This window comes from Falco naumanni, chromosome 4 (genome assembly GCF_017639655.2).
Source record: "Falco naumanni isolate bFalNau1 chromosome 4, bFalNau1.pat, whole genome shotgun sequence".
In the NCBI taxonomy this organism is placed as follows: Eukaryota; Metazoa; Chordata; class Aves; order Falconiformes; family Falconidae; genus Falco; species Falco naumanni.
In genome coordinates, this window is record NC_054057.1 from 73,904,518 (window position 1) to 73,924,890 (window position 20,373).

The window sequence follows — 20,373 nt, forward strand, 5'->3', positions numbered from 1 at the left end:
AACGTAGGCACACACTATGCAGAACAATTAACAGTAGCTAAAACGCTACCTTACCATTTAATCACCACCTTAGCAGTAGTAAACAACTCTGGTTAAAAATGTAGTATTGAAACTAGTGTAATAAAAATAATGGCAGCAGAAAAGGTTCAATACAATTGAACAAGGCACAAACGTTCTGTATTCAGAGTCTTCTGGGATAAGGCAAAACATGCCAAGTGCTAAGGAGACAGTTTAAATTAACCACGGGCAAGGTTAGAAGTGTCATTGGATTAGAGGCTTTGTCCACATGGAACTGGCACAGCAAACGCAAAGACAGTCCATCTCCAGTGCCTGCTCGAGAAGCCAGTCTTTGCCTTTCAGTGGAGCTGTGCGTCCAGGTCGTATTTCTCGCAGAATTTGTCTGTGAATGGTATACAAGTAAGGAACTCACACCACTCGCACTTGATGGGGTAGAAATAGAACAGAATAACAAGTCCTGAGAAGAGTGCGATGAAGATGAGCTGGAAAACTATAATTTGGCATCGCTTCCTATATAAATCAAACTTCCCAAAGCTAATGTAGGGCAGGAAGGCAAAGGAGAGGAAGAATCCGCTGATAAATCCTGAAATGTGAGCAAAATTATCAATCCAAGGCAGGAGGCCAAAGGCAAAAAGAAAGAGCACCACAGCCAGCAGCTTGAAGAAAGCCCTCCATGGGCGTGCCAGGATTTGCCAACTCTGGAAGAGCTCCACAAAGAGACAGGCCAGAATCCCAAACTGGGATCCTGCAGGGCCAACCTGCAGAAGAAGAGCATTACAGGTAACGTCAGACACGTGCCACCTGCCTGGCCTCTGCAGCCAGCTCCAGGCGTTGCAGTTGTGTGTTATTCAACTCATCGTTCAGTGTTTCTTGGGGAAAAAGACGCCGCAGCCTGCAACTTTATCCTTACAGTGGGGTTCCTAGAGTAAAGGGGCCTGGTTTGATTTAGGATCAAGGTAGGTGTGAGGCCAGCAAGCACCAGAACAGACTTTATATTTAAGGAGGACAGATCTGGTTTTAGTCACCAGAGGGGAGAAGCCTTTGAAGGCAGTCTGGCTCCCCCCACCCGCCGTGTGCTTTTCCTTATTGAAGGACCTGGAAGACAGTCCTCCAGGTCCTGCCATGCAGCCTTCTGAAGTGAAGCTGGACAGTCACATCCGACTTACCCAGCTGTGGCATGTGGACGGGGCCAGTCCTGGTCAGGCTGTGGGGAAGGTGAGCTCTGTTCTTTGCCCCTCTCCCGCCCACCACTCACATGCAGAGGGCCTCTGGCACCAGCTGCAGCTCTCAATTCCCATCCTGCCAGGGGCCTCTCTTACCCGTGGCCGGACAAACCCCCCACTCATTACAGGAGGCAGCCTTCTTACTGCAGCCAGACTGGGCCGCTCAGTTGGAAAGCCCAGGGTACGCGGGGGGGGTGTTACTGCTCAGCAGCTAGGTGATGGTGTGGTGCCATCTTCTAGCTACAAATCGGCACAAGGCACACGCTGCAGAGATGAGCCCAGCTCTGGCGTCTCTGCCTCTGCCAGAGAGGCACAGGGATACAGAGAAGGCTTGTGTTTGGGGCAAGTTACCAGGACCCTAGTCTGCAGGAGACCCACCTCTGCTCTGTAGGGTAGAAATATTGCACTGGCAAGGTTCCCAGTGATGCCACTGAGAAGGTAGATGATAGAGATGCGATGCCATCCTGCCAGCTTCTCTAGGTCCCGCAGGATCGTCATTTGGAAACAGACCGAAACCAGACAGTGCAGGATCCTGCCAAGTTGAGAGTACAGGAGCTGAAGCAGCAGCCCCTGAAGTCACCACTGTGCTTGTGTTCTTCGCTGAGCCTTGCTCAGCTCCTGGTCTGGCCTCACCCATGCCTCTAATATCCCTCTCAGAAAGTGGTAGACTTCAGCAAGAACATCAGCTCAGCACCCCCGTATCCCCCAGGGAAGGGACAGCCAGAACAGGCCTCACCGCAATCCCAGGGTTCAGGGTTCCCCCACCCAGCCAGTGGAAGTCGTACACCTGTGCTCACCCAGCATGGAGGAAAAGCGAGAGCCACAGGCGGTAGAACTGGTCAGGGACTTCTGGATTTAGGAAAGGAAGGAGTCCACAGACATCATCCATGCAGTGCACCTAGGGCAGAAGTGGGGTGGTGAGGTGCAGCAGCCAGCACGGCCCTTTACCGAGGCCAGGGCAGACTGCCATTGGCTCTGGAAGAGGGGCTCTCCTGCCTCGCCTCTGCTCTATCAAGTCCCAACTCGTTTCCAACACCAAGTTACACGTGACCCCACCCGTTCCCTCTGGCAGCTTTATGCCCTCACTCTTCACCCCAACACACCACAACTGAGACATCCACACTTGCTCACCAGTGGAGCAGGAAGGTTGCGTTCCCCACTGCTTCCACAGTGGCCCTGTGCTGGGCTTTCACAGCTGCCAGCACAAGCCCCGAACTGGCCTCCAAAGAGGGACAGACGCAGCCAGCTCTGCCACTACAGTTGGGATCAGCAACTTCCCCCGGGCTCAGGGTGGGACAGGACACAAGACTTCTACCTACACTGCAGCACAGCTGCCCCAGATCTTGCCAAGCTGCTAAGAGGAACAGGAGGGAGAAGGGCAGCCACACAACCCCCCTGCTGCGCACTCACCTGAGAGCAGAGTGTCGCCTCCTCATGGAAATAGCCCCGCATAAACTCACAATACTCCCGGGAGGTTATTTCACACCTGGAGGAAGCACAAGTAATCAAAATTAGGAACAAGTCACACGTGGAAGGCGCAACAGGCCATCCTGTGCACTCCTGGGCCACCCACCCGCCCCGTCCCATCCCAAGTCTGCCTCTGAGAACCGCTACCTTCAGCTGCCCCTGAAGTGCTGTAGCGTCTCTGCAACAGATGCGCAAACACATTCCCATCAGCGCCACTCTCCATACACCCCTCTTGCCTCTCTCCCACAGGCAAGCTTGTGTCACCTCCACAGACTAACACCCTGCACACAGGGGTTCCAAACCAGGTGCTAAAGCCGAGCTGTTAACAGCTGAGGAAGAGCCACCAAGCTCGGGGAAGCTGCCTCTCTGGGCTTGGGGAGCTCTTGCGCCTCTGCAGCTGAGTGGAAAGGGGGGGCTAGGCCAAGAGCATCCTGGTCAGGACTTTCAGGGACAGAGAAACTCCTTGGGGCAGCACTGATTTTTCTCCCTAGCAGGCAAAGCCAGGCCCAAGCACTAGGTAACTACTCGAGCTGAGGAGCAACGTGAGGAAGAACAGCATCTTCCTCCTTGGCAAACACAGAGCAGGTGGTTTCCTGACATCTCCTTGAGCGCCCAGAGACTCCAGGCTGGGGCTAATGTAGCCTGCCAGGACCAAGCTGGCCATTCCCAGGGAAAAGCGCAGAACTCCCCAGCAGAAGTATTTAACCCCTTGGGATCTGAGTCCCTCCAAACTGCAGGACCAGTTGAGCAAGATACCCTGCCGCACCGAAGACTCAGGCTGGCTGTTATCTCCTGCTCATCCCAGAGTCCTGCTCCGTCTGGGAGACCTGTCATGGCTCCCTGTCCAACTCCGCTTCCCAGCAGGGCTCTGGGCTGCATGTGGGAAGGACAAGGAGGACAAATGGCTGTGTCAACAACCTGAAAAGGCCTCCCCATGTCTCACCCCAATACCCAGCCCCTCTCCACACAGGTAAAAATTCATTACCTTCCTTTGGTCCCAATGCAGCAGGGCCGGCCCGTAATCACACAGTCCATGTGAAGGTGGTTGGTGTAATTCCCAGCACTGTTTTTTGTGCAGATCTGCAAAACATCAACAGGCTGCAAGTCAGACAGCCGTGGCTCTGCCTGCTGCCTGGGTAAAGTCGAAACAGCCCCCTGGGAAGCAACCAGTCTCACAGACATGGGCCTCCCAAGGTCTCCCTCTGACAGCAGAAAGGTGCTTGCTGCCTGAGCCTCCACCAACACCTCTCCGACAAGGAATGAAAACAGCGCCGAGGCCGAGTCGGTCTCCATCATGCTGTTTACCCTGGCAGGGCCCAGGGCTTTAGTTGGCACAGGGCAACTTTTGTCGGTGGAGGGTGTTGAGCCTTGGCTAGACAAAGCTATGGCTGCCCTGATCTGCTACTTGTCACAATAAGCAGCTGCCGGCACCAGAGGTTCTGCCCTTCCACCATACACAGCTGTGGCTCTGCACAATGAGATGCCAATGCCATATTCCAGCTGCCCGTACAGGCTCTGTGCCACGGGCAATGCTCACCGGCCATTTGGTGATGTCATCTGGCCACTCATGCGGCTCCATCGAGGCTGGCTGCTCACACACCCTGCAGCAATAGAATGCGGAGAGCAGCCTGAGAAACAGCTTTCCCCAGCACCGGGCAGGACCCCCCAGGGAGCCATCACGCTGTCCCTGCCCCCAGGCTGTGACCCCACAGCTCTCCTCTGTCCCTGGCAAGGGGCTGATGACAGGCTACACCAGATCAGCCAAGGCTGTGCTGATCAAAGCCACAACCTCCTTCAGTGAGCACAGATCACCTTCAGCATGAAGGCAGCGGCTCAAGAGCACACAGCTGCCCAGCAACTCACTGGCTCCCTTCCAGGTGGGCACAACCCCAAAGGTGGGCATTCAGCGGGTCTCAGCTCTACATCAGCCCATGGTGACTGAGGGCAAGGGTGCGCCACGGCACCCAGCAGCTGGCAGGGCTCTGGGGCAGAGGTGTGCTGGGAACGTGACTGCTGTACCCCAAGAAGGGAGCTTGTTCAGGGAGCAGGTGAGGAGGAAGAGAGGGATGAGGAAGCTCACAATAGGCCACTGTGCAGGTGGGCAGCCAACAACAGTGGAGACTACAGGCAAGCAGAAATATGATCAGAGCTCTGCCTAAGCCTCCTCTGCAGCCACGGGGGCAGGCAGGGACATCACTGCCCCCATGTCTCTTGGTCTGCAAAGCAGCCACTGTCCCACCCAGCAATCAGCTGGCCTGGCACTCCACATCTCTCTGACTCTGCTGTCACAGCAGCCCTGACCCCTCCAGGATGGCAGCTGGGCTAGGCAGGACCTACCTGGGGTCCTGATGACAAACAGACCCAAACTGTCTCTTGCTTCCTGCCAGCATTGGTGTGCTGGGGTGATGGGGCCACTTCACCCACACAGCCAGCGTGGACTGCAGGAGAGAGGAGAGGTGTCACCATGAAGCCCAGGGTGGGAGAAGCAGAACAGAAGTGGCCCTGAGCCTGCAGGGACAGCACAAAAGGGGCCACCGCACTCACCGAGCACTCCTCCTCTGAGGTCTGCACGCAGCCTGACTTGTCATTCCGCACGCAGCAAGCTGAGTGCTTCTCCTTCTCCCGCTTGGCACTGATGAAGCTGTGCACTTGCTGGTCCTGCCTCATGCATGGTGAGAACTTGGCCCCTAGGTGGATCAGCGCCTCCTGGCAGAGATGGAAACACTCAGCTCAGCCAAGGAGCAGGCAATGATGGCCTGGGGCTGAGCAGGCTGGGAGAACTGCAAGGGATACCCCTGTCAAGGCTCCACAGAGCATGGACAAGTCCTGCATGATGAAGCCCAACACACATCAGGCATACTTCCAATACTTGCTTTGAAGAAGGTAAGCCCAGAACAAAAGTTCAGGGATTTCCTTGCCTACAGCTCCAGAAAGGCCAGCGCTGTGGCCAGGAAACAAAACTCTTGGGGCATAACAGCCTTTCCCAAGGGGAAGAGCATCAAGAAAGCTGTCACACACTACACAACTCTAACCCCATGCTTGGCTTCGTAAGCACAGGGTGCAAAGCAGAAGTGACAAGGTCCATCCCAGCCCCTTCTGCAGGGTGGTTGGGGCTGGGCACACGGCTGCGCCCTGCCAGTGAGGGCAGAGCCCCATGGGGGGTCCAACCGATACCAGCTGCCTGCACCAAGCTCCAGGCAGCAGAGGGCTCCAGTCCTCCGAGTGGCACGGCTGCAGCACAGGGTTCCCCATCAGCCCACCAACAGTCCCAGCCAACATCACTCACTGAGCTGGGGCCAATCCAGAAGTTTTCCTGCTGAACGTATTTGACATTTTCATAAACCCCTCTGTTTCGCAAGACCTGCAAGGAGGGAAAGCAAGAGCCCCATGAGCTCATGTCCACAGGGTCAGCAGGGCAAGCAGCAGCGGTTGGTGAAAACAGCACCTAGGACGAACAGAAATCCCCATAGCTGGTGACTGGGCACACCATCCTCTCAAACTGGTCTTTTGCAGGATCACAGGTAAACCCCCATCAAGGCGCGGGCATCTTCATCTTAAGATTTCATTTAAAACGTCTATCGCCAGCTACTTCAACTTTCAAGAAATCCCAGGGCCTGGAGACCTGGGAGTGGCTTGACAGCCTGCAAAAAGCTTCACACAGGTCTGAAGCATAAGCAGCACCTGCCGGCAGCATAGGCCCAGGTGCTGGTGACAGCGCTCTGAAGCCCGTCAGACACGTAGGTGAGAAGCTCCCCAGGGCAGCCCCTGCATGAAGCTGGGATATGGCTGCAGAAACACGTTCCCCAGAGACCTTTAACATGCAGAACGGCTACGAACAGCTTCAAGATCAGCTCTCAGACACATCAGTTTTGCAGAAGCAAAATCCTGCAGCTATTGTGAAAACTCAACTCAGGTTTGAAATATTTCCCTGCCATGAACATCCTCCTGGTCTCCACCAGGAGGGGAACCAGTTGTTTGAAAGGGCTCCCAGCACAGACACAAGCAGAGCCTGCAAAGCATCCACCATGCTTTGTGCCGGATAGAGTTTAATGTCAAGAACAATGCGGCTGCAGGAGGGACAGAAGGCAGAAAGGCAGCATTGAGGACTCACAAAGATGCTGCAGGCAGCCCCCCAAGGCTGGACACCCAGTGTCCAGCCATCAAGGCCCTCAGGCAAGTAGCCAGTATGCTGAAGACTAAGACACAAATGCCAGCAACCAAAGGCTGAGACACAATCACACTCGAGGCAAGTCAGGGGGATTTACTTACTGAATCAACCGTTTCATGTTGTGAGAACCCCACAGGGGCAATGCCATAGATGCACACAGCAAGGATGGTGATGAGCGAATGCACAAAGGTGACCCAGTAAGTGAAGAAGGGCCTGGATGGAGGGAAAGGGAAAAGATGAGAGGCAGAAACCCAGGCATATTACATCTACTCACAGAACACAGGAGAAAAGCTGATTTTTTCTCCAAGAACCTTGGCAGAATCTAGGGTACAGGGCCAGGATGACCTAGAGATTGGGTCAAGATGGGAGGCAATGACCTAAGGTCTTGCTGACAGACAGATCCTGTTTACTCTGACTCCTTCATTGCACTGGACAAGCCACACTTTCCCAAGAAAACATCCATGAGAACACATAAGGCTGAGGCCAAAATGTGCTGTGTGTCTAAAATAATGACTTTAGGGGAATGATCAGAGGCAGGGATGGATACCTGAGCCTTCCTGTTCATCACAGGACAGTGGTGGTGGTGTAGAGATCTGCAATTCCTCCAGGTAGCAGAGATACAGAAACCCAAAGCAACGTGAGGAGCAGGATGAGCTCCCAGTGCATGGTGACAGGCTGCTGTCTGCCACAGTTCGCACTGTACTTCAGGGATAACGACTGGGGGCAGCTTAGCAGCAGGATTCGCTCAATGACCTCGAGGCAGTGACCTGAGCTGCCAAGCGGCAACAGCAATCACTCACTCGGTAGTTTTGTTGCTGTCCCTTCTATGACTGCAGCTCTCACCTGTGATCATCCATGTCTTCAATCTGCCGCTTGACATAGCTGTCGATGCGCTTGCGGTAAGTACGGTTCGTCAGCTTCCCCACCATACCCAGGCCATACGGCCTCTTCTCCTTGGCGAAGAGCTTCCTCACAGGGACCGCGATGCGCTGGCCACGCTTCTGTGGGCTGACACTCACCACCTCCTGCCGCAAGCGGACCTTGGGTTGTGCCAGAGCCCCATCCTTTTGTTTCCTCCAGCCTCGCTCCAGTGGGCTGAAATAAAAAGCAGGACAGCAATGGTTTCCTTCTGCATGGCACAGCAACAGGGACCAGATGTCCCCTGGTCTTTGGTGGCAGCAGGCCCTCTCTCTGTCTCACCACAGCTGGGCTTAGCAGCAGCTGATGGCAGACAAGTGGAAGCTGTATTTCAAAGGGTTAAGCACCACCAGTTGATGAAAGTGCAGGACTACATGCAGGAGGTGGCACAAGGTGCCAAACTAAGCCCCACTGATGAGGAGCTCTCAAGGCTTTAAAAAAATGTTCCAGCAGCAGACTGAAATGCCAGGCACATCTAAAGCCTCATGCACATCTACTTCCTCCTTTACTTCATTCCTCTTACTCTACTCTCTACTAAGAAATGGAAGTGTAGTCTAGCCCAGCAGTGGAAATCCCCGCCCTTAAAGCACGTCACTCTCATCTGACTGGCAAGTCAAACCCCCATGCCCACCAAATCACACAGAGGAGAAAAGCAGGAATCCAAGCAGCTTCCCAGACAGAGAAAGTGACACTGTCACATGCTGCAAGCTGTGACAGTTATCTCTCACAATCTGTCTTCCATTCCTCCCTTTATTTGCACCAATGCATGCATTTTTGGGGAGAACAACAAAACCAGGCTTCAACACCACAATAAAAATCCCAAGCATCGCTGTCTAAAGGAAGGCTTTTTTTACCGGAGTAAGAGTATGTGGTGAACATTGCGCAAGCCACTGGTGAACAACAGCACATGCTTTGTAAGTCTCCATCATATTCAGATGGTTTTGTATCTCTTTGCTCTTAAACAGCAGTCTGGAGGTGAGGACTGCAGCATTCAGACCCTAAGCAAAAAGAAAAAACCCTACCTACCATTTCGCCCTTGCTCACTGCCCAGCACATGTCCCTCACATGTGCTCTAGTCTAGTTTACCCCCTCTGGCTTCCTAAATGATCGCTCCTGCACAAAGGCAATGGTTGTCAGAAGCGGTCAGAGAATTAACTTTTTTCTGAAAGATCACCAGAGCATCTTGGAAAGATCATGACAGCTCTGAAATATGGACAAGCAACAGAATGAGGGAGAATCTGAACCTCTTTAACCAAATACACTGCTGTGAAACTTCAGCTATTTTCAATATTGCACCTTGCAGAAGATGCATTTTTGTAAAGCTGAAAGTCCCAGCTTCCCCTTGGGAAGTCCTTCTTCAACAGAAAGTGCAGATTCCACTGCAGCCTGCTTTTGCCCCAAGAGTTCAAGTAGTTTCTGTGTTAGGGATGTGCTGTTTCCCAGTATTTTCAGTGCTGAGCTATCAGCCTGTGCCAAAATAAACACCTGACCACCTAAAAGGACACCCGACTATGATTCTGATAACAGTTCTCTGAAGTGTGAAGGAAATCTATTTTCCTCAATAAATAAAACTATTTAAGGAGATCCAAATGGAGCCAAGAAGTCTAAAACTGTCTCAGAGGAGTGACAACAAACTCCCACCATTTGCTGCTTCCACTTATATTAAGACTGAGTCAAGTTCTTGGAAACACTTGAAGGGAAAGTGCCAACACAGCAAGATGGGCCGAGAGTAGCAGAACCACAACAAGGACCTCCCTGTCTGCTCCATGTTCACACCCAGCAGAGCTCTCTTGCCGGGTGAGCTGCCAGCTAAGCTAGAGCTGACTCGGAAACGACACAGAGCAATTCAATTACTCAGTACCAGTTACTCAGGTGGAAAAAATCTAGGCATACAGTACAGTACCACCCACATATTTGTAGGGCTCTCACCATCAATGCCACACCTTTCTCTTATTTCAAGTGAGGAATGTAGCCCAGCTTGACACTCAGCAATGCTTCACACTGCTCCTTGGAGCAGGACAACAGTTTCTGGTGACTGTAGCAATGGCAACAGTCTTCTCGTCTTTGCTACATTCTCCATAGCCAAAGGCTGGATGCCCAGCACCCTCACAGCTGATCTAAAATGTCTTTTGTTTCCTCAAGGCATGATACAGGCTCCAAAACACACCACATGAGGCTAAAAGTTGCTGGAGAGACTGCAGAGGTGGGCTCAGAGTCATCCTTTCACATGCACAGGTAGCTGGGGCAGGAGGTCTTAAGCTGGGTTTAAAGAAACCCCATCACTGCACTTCTCTGAGCTCTGCACCAAGCACACACAGCACTCAGATCCCAGCTTCCTCCATGCAGGACATCCCACTCTGAATGGGTTGGCCACCACATGTCAGGCTTTGGCAGCTTCCAGGAAGATACTCACAGTAGCAAGTGGCTTCTTTCAAGCTCGTTTTTGTCCAAGGCACCTCCTGTGAGATCTGTCTGATCCAGAGGTTTCACCTCAGCATCTTTGATTGCAGCTTCTGATGGCGACTCGAACACTTCATCTGGATAAGTAGAGAGCTCCTCATGAAGGACTCCTTCCTGGGCAGAGAAACAGAAGTCCCATCAGAAGAAGCCAGCATCACATTTGAGACACCAGCCCTGGCAGAAAGCAGTGCCACTCTCTGCAACACAGTCCTGCCAGACCTAGAGTCTCGCACTGCCTCTGGGGCCAGTACCATGCCAGAGCTCTGCCCCTCACCCGAGCAAAGAAAGAAGTGTCAAGCTCATCTGGAAAATCCACCGTGTCCTCCTCCAGGAAACTTGCTGGGGTGAAGCTGCGCCGCTGAGCTCTCCTCAGAGTGCTGTCCTTCACAGAGCGCCCCTGTAGCCAAAGAAAGTGGCATCGAGTCACTGCCAGAAACCTGAACCCCAGGCACATGCAGGGCCACCCCAGTCAGTGCACAAAGAGCCTAAGTGCTGAGCTGGTTCACACTCGTGTACGGAGCAGAGCAGACCTGCTGATGTGCGATGCCTTCCTGGCGAGACTCACAGGTGCTACCCACGTTGCAATCCACAGTGCCCACCTTCCCTGCAGGTGAGGCTTGCAACATGCTCCTCTACCTTGTATTGTACAGTGTGACTGGCCAAACCACAGCGATGGGTGGTACTGAACACAGCAAAAAAGGTCACTGGGCCCAGGAAAGCAGACACGTGGCAGGATGAAGAGACTTGCATAGTAAGAGCCTCAGGCACTTCTGCTCTTCCATGACTTTCTGACCAGGTGCAGATGGACCGCCCAGAGGTCCAGGCAGGCTGAACTGGACCTGCTGGAATGCTCTGAGGATGCTGGCTGTGAGAATCAAACCCCCCAGGCCAATAAAGGGAAAGCAAGACCTGTACCAAAACCTAGCCATCATCCCTGCTTCTCGCAAATTCTGCCTCCTAGACATACGGCTGAAACAGAACAGGAGATGGCTTGATTTCTTCCCCTCTACCACTGCTCTTTTCCTATCCTCTCTGCTCAGCAGCTCCTTCCATCACCCTTCTCTCAGGGCAGAGCCCCACCCTGCTGCCAGACTGATCCCTGCCCTCCCACAGACAGTACCTTCACCAAAGCCGCAGCTGCTCGGAAACTCATTTTGGCAACAGATTCCCGTTTCCGCCGTCGTGGGAGGCGATTGAACCCTGAGCGCGAGCTGGTGAAAGAGCAGAGCGACGTGGCACCTGGTGTGATCGGTGTGTGCGGGATGCTGCAGCCATCATTGTCGTCAGCCATACGGAAGGCTCGGCCACGGGCCAAAGGGTCTATGATCTGCCGAGAGAAGGAGTCCATCAGTCCACTCACCCCCAAACGCCTCCCTGCCAAGCCCGCCTCCCTCCAAGCAAACATCCTGAGACCATGACAGTGGCCTGGCCCCTGGGATTGCCCAAGAACCAGGCTGGATGAACCAACAAACAATTCCACAATAGTAATATGGAATAACTTGTTGCAAGCTAAGCCCTAGCTGTAAGCCTCAAACCTAGTCCTCAAACCTCTCCCCCAGACTCTTTTTTTTTGCTTCTTTTCTTTTTTCTTTTATTGGTATTGACTATTTTCACGCAGAACATTTCTCATGTTTACACGAGACATCAAACCTCCTTTAGCCCTTCCTGACCTTCCTTCCTTCATCCTCTGAGCCAGTGAGCTCTACAGAGAACATGGTGTCTGAATAGGAGTTTGAGAAATCCCTGAAAACAGCCATGCTTTTTCTCCAGCTAGTTTCCTTTCTGATACTGGGCAGCCCAGGACATAAACAGTACCCTGTTGAAGCTTAACTGTATATTTACATCTGCTTCCATTAATGAAGCTGTAACAGCTGGAAAAAGCAGGCAAGCTTCCAGGAGCTGCAAGCCCTTCTTTGGGACTCTTCAGGCCAAAGCTCTCACTTCTTCCAAACATACGAATCAACCTAATGAAAATATTGCCTTCAGCTACAAACCTTGCCTCTGTCCTTACATCATCACAGCTGTGGTTTCCATAAGACTTCTATGCTTTAACCTAATGTTTTATGAGCTTTTTTTAATCCACAGTTGCACACTCAACTGGAAGCCTTATGGGCTTACACCTACTGATACCATGTTCTGATTTAATGTAGCCTGCATAGAGCCCAACAATATTTCTGAGTCTCCTGTGACCAAAGACTAACTGCAAGGCACTTCAGCTAGTAAAAAACCAGGAAAGAGCGTAAGTGAAACATGACTGAAAGATGCACACTATTCTCCTCTGCTTCAGTACATAGCCAGGCTTCAGGTCACAGACTAGCCTGCTTTGGAAGGAATCAGTTTCCCCACTTGCCCAGGTTGCAGCAGTGATCACTAATGCCCAGTAATCAACCACATCGATTACTACCTCTGAATGGAGCAAAAAGAAGAGCTAGGATATTGTGGGTTAGTTCTGCAGTGCTGGTAACTGGATGTGCTTGATTGGGTCTTGTCCCATGGGGTCACGCTTGAAGGCAGCAAGTAGGCGGCTACCAGATGCCCTTTGCAGACACTCAAAACTACTTCTGAGGACCCATGAGCAGAGTTGCAGTACTGCTGATGCAAGAGACACTTTTCAAAGTCCCCATACATAACCAGGTTTCTATGAGGACAGAAGCTGTGCCACTGCCTGCATTCTGTTTGGGACAAGGATCCACTAGCCAAGTGTCCTGCATGATACCAGGCCTGTTACTGCGTACTGGGGTCCAGGATACTGGCTACTCTGTGTACAGCAGAATTTTGTCCTTGAAAAATGGGAGCAAAAAGCCCAACCTGGGAGCCCTTGGACATGCTGCAGACACCTAATCATCACCATAATCATAACATGACAAACATGGCTCTGAGTCTATCACCGAAACAGCTGAGGGATCTCAGGCAATGAGACTGGAGAGAGGCTGCTGAAGGAGGGAGACTGCCAAGCTGTATCTGAGACTTGACAAGTGTCTGAGCATGGAGCCCAGGCATGTTCAGGCAGAACTAAACCCACAGATAGGTCACAGCTGCCAAAGTGGTAAAGACACTGTGCAGGAAACTCACAATGGCCTTGACTCTGTCCCAGGTTACTCACTTTTTGCATGCCCAGCTGGCAGGGTCCAACATAGAGCGGAGGAGGAGTCTCTGTGCTTGTTAGAGAAATATTGTCCTGACTGGGCAAGTCCATTTCCCGGATGACCTGAGGCTTCAGCTTCCCATACCGCAGGCTGCAGTGGCGGAGGCTCTTTCTCTGCCATTTCTGAGTAGCGTCGCTGTCTTTGCTCACCCCAAACCAGTCCGCTGTGCCCCTGAAAGATGCCAGCATACAAGTGCAAAGAAGCATTATGTTTGCTTGTACTATGCACATGAAAAGACAAAACCCCTGGTGGTCACTTCCAGCCCACTCTGATTCAAAGACAGGCAGAACTCTTCCCCACAAGCACCTCACAGCCTGTCCTCAGCTGGTTTTAGCAACGTGACAGATGCTGGCCAGAAATGTTCAACCATCAGCAACATTCTGGCCCTTAAGACAGAAACAAAATGACAGAAGAGATTCACCGTGTATAAAGGACAGTTTGTCCTGAGTTTTTCTAAAAAGAAAGAGATGGAACAGAAATTCAGAAATAACTTAAGGAAAGTTGGAGGTTTTTTTCCTTTAAAAACCATCTATTGAAAACACTTACCATCTTCAGGCCAGCTCTAGATCCCCATTGTGGGATAGTTTCACGGCTCTGTTGCTTCTCCCAAGAGCCACCGGAATTCACTGTTCTCTCCCAGCCTCTCCCCACCCTCCCAGGATACCCCTAACTTCTCCATCTCATGCTGCAGGATTTCTATCCTCCTCAAAGGTAACATTAATGGCAAACATTTGCTGTGGTCCTGAGCTCTGCTAAAGCACAGCAGTTTTAAGCTGCTCGTTGCAAAGGTAGGAGCACAAGGCTGCAGCCACAAGGTACGTTTGCTGCCAAGTGGCTGCTGTCACAGAAGAGCAGTGGATCAGAAGCAAAATCCCAAGGAAGATGGAGATGGATCAGGATAAGTCAGACAAACAACCTACTTCAAATGCTGCAGGACAGCTGGTACCCTAAACCTACAAAGATCATCGTAGCCCTGCCAAGCCTTTCCTACTGTGGCTGATCCTTCCTCAGAAGATGACAAGCTGTGTCAGCCTATAGCTGTCTGGCCCACGTGCTGAAACCTGAAAGTCCTTCCAAGCCAAACCCAAAAACCTGGCCTCAGACCTCCTGCTCAGGGGCAGGATTTCCAGCTGCTGAGAAGCAAGACCTCACAGATCACTAAGGGAGTATTAAAACATACACTGGAGTAAAGGTTAAGTTAAATCTAGAATTAGGTCACATGGGGAAACTGAGTCAGTGCACTGGAGACAGGAAACTAGTCCTGTGTTTTGCACCTTACTGAGCAAAAATACCATCAATGAACAGGTGAAGGTGTCCAGCCACAATGTAAAAAGATGTGAATTTGGAACCCACAGCCTTTCCAGCTAAAGCCTCCAGATGCAAACAACCACACATTGCCCTCACCTTCCCTGTTCTCCCAGCAATCCAGAACAGACTTCTCAGCAGGCATGAGGTCACGTGGCGCCACTGCTAGACCTTACCTGACCTCACTGACCCAGATGTCTCCAAATGCCTCAGCAAGTCAACAGCGGCCAGACCTCAGAGATGGGGCTACGTGCATGTCTCAGAGCACTGCTCTGCTCCCATGGACCCACACCTCAGATGCTCTTGTCAGAGCAACCTTCATCTCTGTTCAGAGCAGATGGGCCTAGGGTCAGCACCTGGCCTGACAGACCCAAACCAAGCCTATAGAGGTAACGCTCTGGCCATGCAGATGCACAGGCACAACACGCACCATAAAAGTCTTCTAATTCAGAGAGCTTCTTCATAGACCACTGTAACCAATACTCCAACACCAAGGTGACCTTGGATGACAAGCCCATACAAGGGGCCACTACTCGAAGGGCGAGGACTGTGGGTTGTTTGTGCCCATACGAGCCTGCTGATGAATGGCCCATTGGGCCAACAGCAGTGCCTCAGAGCCCTCTGAAGGTGTGCTCCCAGCTAGGCTGGAAGAACAAGCCACCACCAAGCTCTTTTGCACAGTGAGGACCACTCCCGAACTGCCAGATACCACTACTGGTCAAGGCAGTGTAAAGAGCTGTCCTGCACTCTAATCATAGTTGAGATAGTCAAGGAGACCCAACTAGAGTTTAGGGTACCTGGAGCACCCTGGGAACATGCTGAATGCCCCTGTTCAGGTGGGAAGCCCCATCACATCCTACAGACTCCCTGGAGCACTCTAACAAGCAACACACCAACGTCAAAGGTCAGCTCTTGCTCTTCGATCGTGTTGAGCTAACCAGCCCTGAAAGCCCAAGACCAAATGCAAAGTCACCAAAGGTGGACACAGTGCCAGAGTGGCATCTGGCCAAGTGAGGAAGGCAGGACAGGAAGGGACTCCTGGGCATTAGGTCCAGACCCTGCCATGAACAAAGTCACATTGTCTGTCTGATTTAAATGTTTACTGAGCTCCAGTCTTGGGGTGGTGGTCGATGGGCCATTGTGCCCTGGACTCCTGGAGTGGCTCATCTCCTTGGTGCTAAGTAAACGAAGACCTCGACCTCAAAAAGAAGACAGTCACATTTGGATTAGAAAAAGTCACGACTTCAACAAGGAAAGAGTGAATGCTCTATTCCATTGACCCGCTTCTGAGCTCTGTCTGGACCAACATGACTAGCATCTGTTCGGTGCTGCTTCCCTTCCTTCCCCTTCTGCCCCAGGGAGGCTTTGGGGCCAACATATGCATATGCCACACGTTGCATTGATGCTAGCAAAGGCAGGCTGCACTGTGGCTGCCCTGGGGAGATATTCCAGCTACAGTGAACACCAGGAAGTTGACAGCTTGTTAGGAAAGGAGGGAGTGAGGCTGGTGGGTGGACAGCTTGTTAGTCCATGCTACTTACTGACAGCTGCCTACATATTTAGTAGGAGTGACAATTGTTTTTTGTTAGAAGCACACATGAACTTTCTCACTCCCGCCTGTTTGTAGGCCTCCTGGCCAGCCCTGGGAAGGCAGCGTGGTCCCAGCAACAGCCAGAATCTGTGCGGTTCACAACAGCCCTTGCACACACATGCAGGGGTGGGTTTCACACTCAGTGCTACCAGTACCTGAAAAACGAGCGGGGCAGGGACTGCCGCTTTCTCAGGGAACTCCTGCCCACCCGGTGCCCATGAATGGGCAGGGTCTGACTCCTTTCAAACCGTACCTGTCTGCTGCAAAGAAAAGAAAGCTGAAGGGAAGGAGCCTGCAGGGCTGTGGAGAGGAGCATCCAGCATCTCCCCATCTCCTTCCATAGCCCCATCGGCAGCAGCTGAGCCACGCTGCACATGACAGCAGCCTCCAGCTGAGAGCGTGACCTAAGAGAAACAATCAGACTCAAGCCACACAGCACCATCTTTGAACCCAGGAGGCTGGTGAATCTTTTTGGTGCATCTGCACCTCTGAGGTATGTCTCCCATTGCTCCTGAAGATACCAGGATACTGCAATCCCCCTCAGCCCCAGACCTCTGTGATCTGCTGCCTTCTGCCCAGACACCCAGCTACATAGCCTACTGGCTGGCTTTCGATACCAGAGTGTGAAACCTGGGAGGTGTCAGCAGGACAAGAAATGATCTGATTCGATATGGGTGTCTGATGCCACTGGAAGTGTCCTGGGCCTGTTCTGGTTGACCCTGGCAGGATCTTTGCCTGGTGCACTAGTCTATCTGTGCCGCATCTGCTGTCTTGCATGGACATCTCAGACATGCCAGGAGACTAGAAGTGGTGTTAGATGCCTGCACTCAGTGAATCACTCCCATGCCATGTTCTGGACCACACAGACTTCACCTTAGGCTCACACTTGATCTGTATCCTCCAAGCCCAAGTTTCCTTGGTACTTTCCAGTCTCCTGTCCTTGCTTCGATCCACTTATTTCATGCTTTTATTGCTGGTGTCATGTCACGTATGCATCTCCTGCAGTTCTGCCCCTTGGAAAGTCCTTCCCACTGCTGCCCCCGCTCTCCTACCCACATTCCACAGCACTCTGTAGAAATCACCCGCAAGTTGTGAGTCCTCCAGGAGGAAGAGACCTGGCCACCCCCCACACTGCACAACAGCCTGCACGAGACAACTCAGCACTGCAAAATAGCATTGAACCCCCCATACATACTCTGAGCAGAAGACTCCCAGGACTCAAAACCATTTGTGTATCTCTGGGCTACTCCCTGCAGGACCGCATGTACTCCCAGGGTACAAAATGCCTACACAGACCATTTAAGCACAGGCAGGGACGCAGCCACCAACCTGAGCCCCAGCACTTCCATTACAGCCTGGGCAGACAAGAGGAAGACAAGTCACGGGGTCTGTTGGTGCAACAGCCACAGGTGTCTGCCCACCTCCCCAGTGTTAGGCAGGACATCAGCATCTCCCTTGGTGTCTGGCAGCTTCACCACCACTGTCCAGCGTTCCTTCCTTGCTCACTGTAGCTCCATATGCCTTGTCTGTCTTATAGTGTAGCAGCACTGGGGAAAAATTCGTTCCCTCAGCACCAAACTGGTTCAGTTCCCCAGCTAATCCACCCTACACACAAACTGCATGTTGTGAGGACCTCTGGGGGAGAAGGTTACCCTCGCCCTCCTGCACAATGCTTCTTGCCAGGGCCTTTGCAGCACCCTCCCAGGGTATTCCCTCATCCTTGACATGCACTTGCCTAACTGTCCTGGCAAGGAGCGGGACAAGGGCAGGGAGGTGAGAGAAGAGGCAGTCTAGGTGTGCAAGGACAGCCTCAGCAGGCCCGGAAGCCACCCACAGCCCTGAAAAGAACAGACACTGCTTCATGGCTCAGCCCTCCCAACCTTGTAAGAAGCAGGATCACAGATTGCTGCTGTGGGACAGCTTCACCACCATGGCAGCTGGGGAATGTCTGAGGCAAAGGAAAACAGTGCGTGGGAGGTCAGTCTCTCCCATAGCTGGAAAGTTGCTCCTCTGTGAGTGGGCGAAGCCTAGCTGGCTGAAAGTGCCCCTGACCTGTGGAGCTCCAGGGATGCTCCTGTGATCCAGGCAGGCCTGACACATTGCCAGGGATACAAGCCAGGCATCTCAGAAGAGCAGCTGGGAGAGCCACTCCCTTTGGACAAACGGGGATAAGCCTTTCCCACGAGGAGGGAAGGAGCATCCAGCTCTGTGGCCATGTCTCAGAGACCCTGTGAGTCGTGAGGACAAATGATAATGCCCTATGCAGGCATGGGAGACGAGACCAGAGCAGCCTCTCCCTACTCTCCATCACCCCCCACGGCCATCTCAAGGACCTGCCAATGACCCAATGCTAGGAGCCAGGCTGCTGAGAGCCCTGGCCCGCTCAGGATGGGCGTCTGCCTCCCCCAGCAATCATATACTTTCAGATACCGTACCAAAGCAAGGCCAACACACCACATCATATAGTCTCAGCTAAACATCAGGCCCTGAGGCATCCTGTTAGCCAGAAACAGCCAGCTCCCTCTGTCATGGGAGCAGTCAAAATTTGTCTCTAGGTGACAAGAACCATTCATAGTTCTGATGACCGCAATCTGCCTGCCAGGACTTGTCTCCTCACTTACTAAAGATAGGCTATATCGCACCACTGGGCTAACATAGTGGCGACCTATCTGCACCCACCCCTCATCATAGATAACAAGGGAGACAGCCTAATCCTGGTGTGACAGCATGCCACTTAAATGCCAGGCAATGGGACAAGCAGAGGACCATAAATTCACAAATAAAGGATGGCAATGGATGGCAGAATCCACTAAAGCAGGCTCTGTGAACTCAGCATCTCACCTCTTGATGGTCTGGGTGATTGAGGTCTGTCGTTGTAGCACCGGCCTCCTCACTTCATTAGGCAGGGAGGGTACACGGCTATTGTCAGCGGGCATGCTCACACTTCGCAGAAAGGCCTGCCGTCTCGTTGGCTGCAAGGAAAAGCAGGAGGGCTGTCAGTGTTCTTGGAATGATGTTCTCCAGGGCCAGTCAGGTTGTGAAATGTCTAGTTAGCAATTCAACAGCAGCTCAACACCCCAACAACAAGTGTGCATGCAGTTGGGCAACAAAATCAGGCTAACAAGGACTGTGTTCATGTTAGCCAGAAATGGCTTTGCAGAACAGAATGGTTAACATCAAGGACACAGCATCTGTGTGTTGTAGTGGGTCTCAGCTCAGACTGGCTCTAGCCTGGCCCATGGACTGATATCCATTTGTAGATGGAAGTATATTACACGAGCTCCTGCAACATATCCTCCTGGCTTTTTTCTAGCCACAAGGAACTCAGGTCATACACTCCTAAACCACTCCACGAGGTGATGAGAAGAACAGTAAGTGAGATTGCTTCATAAGTGACTCTGGATCAGCTCTAAAAGCCTGCGAGAGATGTGGGTGGGTCCGCGCTGTAGCTGCTGCCTGGTGCAGGCTATGCAAGCTGGGAAAGTCACATCAGCTTTGTTCATAACCTAATTGTCTGGACACACTCAGGTCTGAAAGCTCCTAGCATGTCTTGGCTGAATGTCACCTACCAAACATGACAAAGCTCACCGGACCGCTCTCAGCTCATACAACTGCCTCCCCAGGGCTGCTCCAGATTAATTTTTCATCAGCTTGGCAGAGACACCATCTCCCATTTGTAAAATGCAGGCGGAGCAGACTGTCCCTCTGGCAAGTGAAGATCTAATCAACTGTTTCTCTGGTCAGACACTGTCTCTGTCTCAAGACTACTTGCTACTCCAGCCCCTCTAGCCCAGAAGGCTAATAATTTCCACTAATCTTAACGTTTTTGTTATGTTTTATGTGAAAACAATACATAGATACTCAGGTTGTAAGCCAAAGGAGCCCATTACACACTCTTAATTTGACAGCCTGTGCTGCACACACCGGCCCTGCAGAGAACCTCTGCCAGCTTCCATCACAAGTACAGAGTGCCTCTGCAGAAGGTGCCCCGCTGGATTTAGAGATTTCACACAAGAGAACATTCATCATAGCCCTAAATAAGTGATTCGGAAGGTTTCAACCTGCATTCCACTTAAA

At 52.1% G+C, this 20,373-nt stretch overlaps 1 protein-coding gene across 5 annotated transcripts in view; it reads right to left on the bottom strand.

Annotated features, from left to right (window-relative positions):
• Window positions 1–22: 22 nt before the first annotated feature.
• Window positions 23–20,373, bottom strand: part of RHBDF1 (rhomboid 5 homolog 1) — a 37,819-nt gene continuing 17,468 nt past the window's right edge. For 3 of the 5 annotated variants that reach the window (XM_040593633.1, XM_040593635.1, XM_040593634.1), the window contains 17 exons: window positions 19,138–19,268; window positions 16,452–16,553; window positions 13,358–13,571; window positions 11,375–11,581; window positions 10,529–10,651; window positions 10,208–10,368; window positions 7,720–7,971; window positions 6,978–7,089; window positions 5,995–6,069; window positions 5,253–5,414; window positions 5,046–5,146; window positions 4,246–4,309; window positions 3,694–3,788; window positions 2,652–2,727; window positions 2,039–2,139; window positions 1,620–1,773; window positions 23–776 (listed from right to left, as the gene is read on the bottom strand). In XM_040593633.1, coding sequence (XP_040449567.1) covers window positions 357–776; window positions 1,620–1,773; window positions 2,039–2,139; window positions 2,652–2,727; window positions 3,694–3,788; window positions 4,246–4,309; window positions 5,046–5,146; window positions 5,253–5,414; window positions 5,995–6,069; window positions 6,978–7,089; window positions 7,720–7,971; window positions 10,208–10,368; window positions 10,529–10,651; window positions 11,375–11,581; window positions 13,358–13,571; window positions 16,452–16,553; window positions 19,138–19,268 — 2,550 coding nt within the window. In that variant the 3' untranslated portion in view covers window positions 23–356. Of the gene's footprint in view, window positions 777–1,619; window positions 1,774–2,038; window positions 2,140–2,651; window positions 2,728–3,693; window positions 3,789–4,245; window positions 4,310–5,045; window positions 5,147–5,252; window positions 5,415–5,994; window positions 6,070–6,977; window positions 7,090–7,719; window positions 7,972–10,207; window positions 10,369–10,528; window positions 10,652–11,374; window positions 11,582–13,353; window positions 13,572–16,451; window positions 16,554–19,137; window positions 19,269–20,373 lie in introns of those variants that run through there. The other 2 variants (XM_040593636.1, XM_040593637.1) reach the window with 2 other exon arrangements.